The sequence below is a fragment of the Daktulosphaira vitifoliae genome, unplaced genomic scaffold, assembly GCF_025091365.1.
Source record: "Daktulosphaira vitifoliae isolate Bord-2020 unplaced genomic scaffold, ASM2509136v1 Scaffold_4, whole genome shotgun sequence".
Taxonomy (NCBI): Eukaryota; Metazoa; Arthropoda; class Insecta; order Hemiptera; family Phylloxeridae; genus Daktulosphaira; species Daktulosphaira vitifoliae.
Genome location: NW_026099575.1, coordinates 7,625,639 through 7,632,561, shown reverse-complemented (window position 1 = coordinate 7,632,561; position 6,923 = coordinate 7,625,639). Strand labels below are relative to the sequence as shown.

The 6,923-nt window shown below is 25.7% G+C and overlaps 1 protein-coding gene across 3 annotated transcripts; it reads right to left on the bottom strand.

Annotated features, from left to right (window-relative positions):
* Positions 1–933: 933 nt before the first annotated feature.
* Positions 934–6,710, bottom strand: LOC126906337 (uncharacterized). Of its 3 annotated transcripts, none has more exons than XM_050686898.1 (2): positions 6,224–6,710; positions 934–5,588 (listed from the first exon to the last, which is right to left on the bottom strand). In XM_050686898.1, the coding sequence occupies exon 2, from the start codon at positions 5,546–5,548 to the stop codon at positions 2,069–2,071; it is 3,480 nt and encodes a 1,159-aa protein (XP_050542855.1). In that variant the 5' UTR covers positions 5,549–5,588; positions 6,224–6,710; the 3' UTR covers positions 934–2,068. The 3 variants fall into 3 exon arrangements, with proteins under 3 accessions (XP_050542855.1, XP_050542856.1, XP_050542857.1); XM_050686899.1 differs by having other exon boundaries at positions 6,365–6,710; XM_050686900.1 differs by lacking the exon at positions 6,224–6,710 and adding an exon at positions 6,113–6,223.
* Positions 6,711–6,923: the final 213 nt, after the last annotated feature.

Here is a 6,923-nt window from a genome sequence, read left to right as displayed (position 1 = left end):
TACACTAGAGTCGACGACGACCGCGATCGTGACCCCTACCTAGTGCGTTTACCACCGGCGACACCCCACCGCCTCGTGCTCGAAACGATACCGACAACAACCGGTTGGATACACATAAAAATATCCGAATGTGTCAGTGACTCAGAGTATTGACAATGTCTTTTTCGTGACACCTTTCGACCATAAGAATATTTCTAGAAAAAGAACATTAGAGGCATTTCCTTAGTAAAAAAAAAAAAATAATAATTTTAGAAATATTACTCGCAAGAACCAATAAATATAACGGAAGATAGTAGATACTAGGGTCCAAAACCCTATTTGTTCTAAAGGAATACTACGGGCAAGTCATAAAAACTGAAAAAAGACCTTTAACCGAGAAATAGTATTCAAGTTTTTAACGATCATGATAGTTATCAAATCTAGTTCAATCAATAGTTTTAAATTTCACGACTTTCATATATAGTCTAATTATACTTATGATAGTAATTTTCTTAATTAAAAAAGTTGTACTCCCTTCAAGGGCGCTTTCAATTTTTTTTGGGGGCCATACAAAATAATTGTTTTTTTAAACTCGTTTTTATCTTTTTCATGATTATTTTAGTGCTGACAGGATCTATCTTTAATATCCTAAGTGAATTTACTGATTAGTACCTCAAACAATTTGTTTTTAATAATATAATAATACTTTATTTAATCCTTTTAGTTGGAAAGTATTTAGCTACTGACATGCATGTCAACAGATTTATACATGTATTCTTCAATTACATCTTAATTTAATTAAAAAAGAAATAAGCATGAATGCTTAATTTCTTTGTAAGCAAATACGAATTATTTAATTTTTGTAGTAATTACAAATAGGCTGCTATTAAGTCTAGGAAGTAGTATATTTAATTTGTTATTTGCTAATAAAGGTAGAATTTAAAATACTTAAAACACTCAATTTATTTGATTAATTATATTTGACAGTTCTTATATTTAAAGTATTGGGCATAAAATCTCAGAACTTTTACAATTTTCAATTTAAAAAAATCAGTAATAAGTTAAAAAAAAGATTAGATAAATTGAAGTTTTTTTCATAAATGCAAAATCAATCTATTATACACATCAGACATCCTTATTTTAAATTTACTATTCTATAACTCTAATCACAAAATCTTGGGCACAATTTATCTATTCATAATTTATATTTTTTGTCAATTAAAAAAAATAAACATTCACTATTTTAAATAAATGATAAAATCATACAATGCTAATTTAACAAATAATTACTTATAGTTAAATATTATCTTTAATTATGTGAGATAAACATAACTGAGCAGATAATAAATTTTAAATTAGTATAGCAATTTAAATTGTTGAGTAATTTATTGTTTACAAAATTAACAAAGAAAAAAATTTTTTTTTCAAAAATGTAATTAGTAACAGTGATAATTAGATTGTAAAATATTAAAACAAAAAAATTTCTTAGGTCTTTCACAAAAAAAAATCCTGATGTTTTACAATAAGTAGAATACAATATAATACTGTTAAGTATTTAAAATTTTATATGATCAAACAATGAACAAAAATAATTTTATAGTAGCTAATAACAATATGACTTAATATATGTCATATCTAAGTATATTTATAAAGGTAGTAGATACAAGTCTTCAGAAAAGAAAGGTAAACTTAAATCAAATGAGTCTTAAAGAGTTAAAATGATTTTATAATTCATAAGGGTTTCATCATTGATACTATGAGGATTAGTCCTAATTTGAGCATTCTCATTTAATAAATTACATTTTATTAAATATTTTCTAGAAAGTCAAATATACATTATAAACTAATATTTTTAAAGCAAGGAACAACATTAGGTAACATTAAATGAATAAAAATATCTATGAGTCATTTATATGGTAGCAAAATAATATTTGACATAAAAAATAATAATATCAAGGACATATTGCACAACCCCAAATAAAAAAAAAATCAAATATATCAAATTAAAATAGGTAACATAGTTAGTCCTTAATATTCAAAGAAAAAAAATCTATACATAATATGAATAATAGTTTAATATTTAGTGATATCAATTATCTTCACAATCAATCAATGTAATTCCATTGTGCTTAGTTTTAAATGTGAGATCTTTTTTTGATTTAAGTTTATTGACTTGAGTATTTATTGTTGGGGTAGTGATTATATTTGTATAATCAGTATCTTCAAAAGAATTCAATGTCATTTCTTGATCAATTTCCATGTATTGACTACAATCAATTATATCAACTTCCATTGATTGTTCTTGTTTTGCTTTCAAAAAATTGTATCTTTGTGCAGCTTCAGAAAACTTTATATTACAACTAGCCAAATTATTTTTAAATTTTAAACAAATTTCTAATGGGGTCATATGATTATTTAATTCTTCAGAAATTGCGAACCACACAGGATTTGAACTACTAGCAACTAAATCATTATTAAATACTTCATTTTTATGTTTATATATAGCATCATAAAATAAAACATCATCTATTATACCTTGTTCACTACATTTTCCCCTTATATGATTATTTGACAATTTACTTTGTGAATTAATTTCCCATTTAGACTCTTTTTCTTTAATCAAATTAAGTCTATTTTTAATAACCACATCTGATTCTGTACTCCAATCAGATAAACATTTTTCTGTAAGCTTTGTACGACACAAATCTACATTTAGATGAAACTTCTCAAATGCTTCTTTGGGACTTAGTAAGTTATCCATTAAATTTGAGACATCTAACCATACTGGAGAGTTTTCACCAGCAAAATCACCATAATTAATTATGGAATGTTTAAAAATAGTAATAGCATCAAAGAACATTTCATTTTCAATATTTAAATCTTCATCACTGCATGATAGTTCTTCTTGATTGACAATGTAGGGTTTAGGCAAATTTAATAATTTGAAAAGTGTAGTTTGACAGTTGTGAGTATTTCTTTTAAAACGTAAATAAGCTGTTTTAGCTTTTATAGCATAATTGAGATGTTTAGATATTTTATTCCACACATCATTTGTTGATGATACAATTTTGTTATTTTTTATTAAACTATCCTTAAAATATATACATGCATCTAAGAAATCGTTTTCTTGGACATACCCAACCTTTTGTCTCATAAATACTATATCTTCAAAACTAGTGTCAATATCACCTTTAGTGTAGTCATGGTCAATTTGTGTTGTAAACTTTATAGTTTTACGCATTTTGTTCTCTCTTTCTTGTTCAAAAGCTTCAATCACTTTTCTTTGACAGTTATATCTATTCATCAAAAAGTTGTTATAGATACCTAATGGTTTCATTATAAAATTTAGTTTGTTGGCTATTTGTGTCCATATTGGATCTCCAGCTTTTGCACAAATTCCATTTTTTAAAATGATGTCTTTGTGATCTATTAAAGCATTTATAAATTGATCTCTGTCAAAACTAACAACTTGTGCATTTTCTTTTTTTAAAGCTTCCAAAAGTTTTGTACGGCAAAATTTTTTATCTTTAACGAATCTTAAATAAATTTCTTTGGGTTCCAAAGTTCTATTTAACTTTTCACTTATTTTTTTCCACACTGGATTATTTATATTTGCAATAACACTATTATTGATGACTGAATTTCTGTAACTGTACAATGCATCAAAAAAATAAGTTTTCTGATTAGAATTAGGAGTAAAAAGTCTACTACGACAATTTTTATAATCATTTATGACTCGTGAGTAAACTTCCTCCGGTTTCATATTTTTTAGTAAGTCTGATATTTCTTCCCAAACTTTGTCATTTATTGTTGCTAGTTGCCCATTATTTTTTAAAATAGAAGATTTGAAGTTTCTAAGAACTTCAATAAAATCATCAATGTTAACATCATTGTCCACTTTACATTCAATAATTGGTGTTATTTCACCAATTGCTTCTGATTCATCATGATTATTTCCTGAAAAAACACTACATTCAGTTTTTAAAGCTTGAATCATTTTTGTTTTACAAAAATTTTCATCTCCTACTACAGCATTATATATGGCTTCAGGAGTCATAGCTGAATTTAGTTGAAGAGAAATTTCATTCCAAACTGGATCTGTAAGATCAACTATTTTCTCATCATTCAAAATTGAATATTTATACAAACATATAGTTTCGAAAAATTCAGCTTTAGTGATAATTGGTTTACAATTGAAATCTGATGAATCATTATGAAGTTTAATGAGACGATTCAAACACATTTGAGAATTTCTTGAAACTCTGAAATAAACAGTTGCTGGCTTTAATGCATCATTAAGATCTCTAGAAATTTGAGTCCAAACAGGATGAGAAAACTTTGCTATTTCACTTCCATTCTGAAGAATATCATTTTTGTACTTGCATAATGTATTGAAAAATGAATGATCTGATACACAATTTTGTTTATTGAATTTAGGTAAATTAATAGGGGTAAAATCTTTATCCTCTTTACAAGCTTCAATGAGTTTAGTTTGGCATAAATTGTGGTTGCGAATAAATTTAGAGTGCACATCTTCAGGCTCTAAAGCATAATCCAACATCTTGGCTACTTCATTCCAAACAAAACTATTTTGTTTTGCAATTGATCCATTTTGTATAACTAGGTGTCTATGAGCATATAATGCTTTGAAAAACTTATTAGAATCTTCAAATTTTAAGTTTTTTTTCTTAATTCTTGTAAATGGCTTATCAGTTGAATAAACTGCTTTTCGATTAGATACTTCATAAGTTTTTACTGTTGAAGGATCAAACTTACATTGAACAAGCAATTTCTTTTGACAATTATGAGTGTTTCGTTTGAATCTTAAATAAATACTATTTGGTTTCAATGCATGATTTAAGTATGCAGATATTTCACTCCAAACTGAATCTACACTTGGAGCAACTTCACCATTTGGTAAAATTTTTTCTTTAAAAGTAAAAAGTGCATTGAAAAATGTTTCATCATCAACATAACCTGGTCTTTTCTCAGAAGCTTCCAGCATTTGGTCAGTATTTAAAAAATCATTTGACAAAGATGTGTCTATTGACTGTGTGACTGAATTTTTTACATATTCTTGAATAATCCTTGTACGACAAGAGTGTTTATTTAGTATAAAACGATTATAAATACTTTTTGGTTTCAATATATTATTTAGTTTTTGGGCAACTTGATCCCAAATAGGATCAGATGAAGTAACAACTCGTCCATCTCTAATAATCTGGTGTTTAAAATGAAGTAAAGTGTTATAAAATGTTTCCCGAAACATTTTTTTTTCATTTGAATTCATGGAAAAATATTTGGATGGATATTCACGTTCAATATTTTCATCAACTTCTAACTCTGATGGAAATTGATTCTGGTTTAATTTAAACATAAAATGATTAGTTGGTAATAAAATACCAGACACTGGTTGACCATCCGTGTTATTTATTAAAAGAATTTGATTTGAATGAAGAGACGCTTGATTTGGCATAATTTGCATAGAAATATTACCATTTCTTTCTTTCTCAGAAATATTTTTTGAATCATCAGGGTTAATTGTAGAAACATTTTTAGCTGATTCCATTTATTTGTATACTCTACAGTATGTAAATGCTGTATAACTTCTGAAAAATTTTACAAAATTGTCATGAATTAAAATCAAATTATCTATTGCTTATTATTAAGCATACAATAATACAATTATAATTTCTAAATTAAAATAAATAATTCCAGACAAGTCATTTAGATATTTTATTAAAAATTTTAATTGAATAATATTTATTAAATTATAGAAATCATCTTTTAAAAGTAGAAAAGGGTACCTAGTGAAAACTTAAAGAAAGTCTAATAAATCTATTATTTGAGTAAACAACAATTAGAAAAAAATATTGACTATTATGATGTCTAAAATTCTCACATATTCTCTAATATTTATTAATAGCCATTAAATCATTACCATATTCAGGAGTCAATCCTAATTGTGTAATAAAATTATTTTGACAATCTTTAAAAATAATTTAATAAGCAAAATCGTACAAAAATGAGTAATTCAATAAATATATAAGTTGAATCCTACCAAGTCTTCTTTGCAATTATAGGACTACAGATTTATTACATAAAAATGTATTCATTTAAGTGCATAACTTACAAGTCTCTGTTTATTGATTTGCTCAATTTTTAATATTATTAAGGTGACATTTTTTTAACAGAAAAGCGTTTTTAAATAACTTATACGATCTTAAAAAAAATTATTTCATACTTTAACAAATAGTTGTTTTTGATACACGTTAGACTTAACTTCAAAATAATCACATTATTAGATCAATTTTATTGTATATTCAAGGTGATCTAAATATTTTAATCGCTGTATATAGTTTTTAAAATAATATTCAAAACTTGCCTAATTTAAATCGACACTTAAATATTTTATTAAATTGGTCTTTGAACTAAAGTTATACATATTAACATGTACTTGTAGATATTTGACGATTTAATAACTAACAAAACAACTAAGTGATTTTATCAAATTTATATATTTCTTTTTGTATATGTTTACTTGCATCCCTTGGACGCCCACTACCACCCCCCGGGTAGTGCATCAAATATGTAAAAAATTATCAATCACTGATGCTGGATATTATGCCCTGCGCAAAACCGACTAACGGATTAAAATCTGTTAGATAGTACAGCGTTAATAAAAATATTGTATCTTTCATAATAATATTCTATGGACATCCAATCAACTTTTACTACAAATTAATCATCACGAACAAAATTATACATAAAACTCATTAAACATTTTAATACTTTATTTTTATACAATATTATGAAAAAATTTATCAAAAATTTTTTATGTTAAAATTAAGAAGTATTTTATTTTGCACTAAGTACATGCACTGTACACAAAATAAGTACAGAACTTAATTAATTCTGTTGATGTTCTGATATTCCTTTCAAAT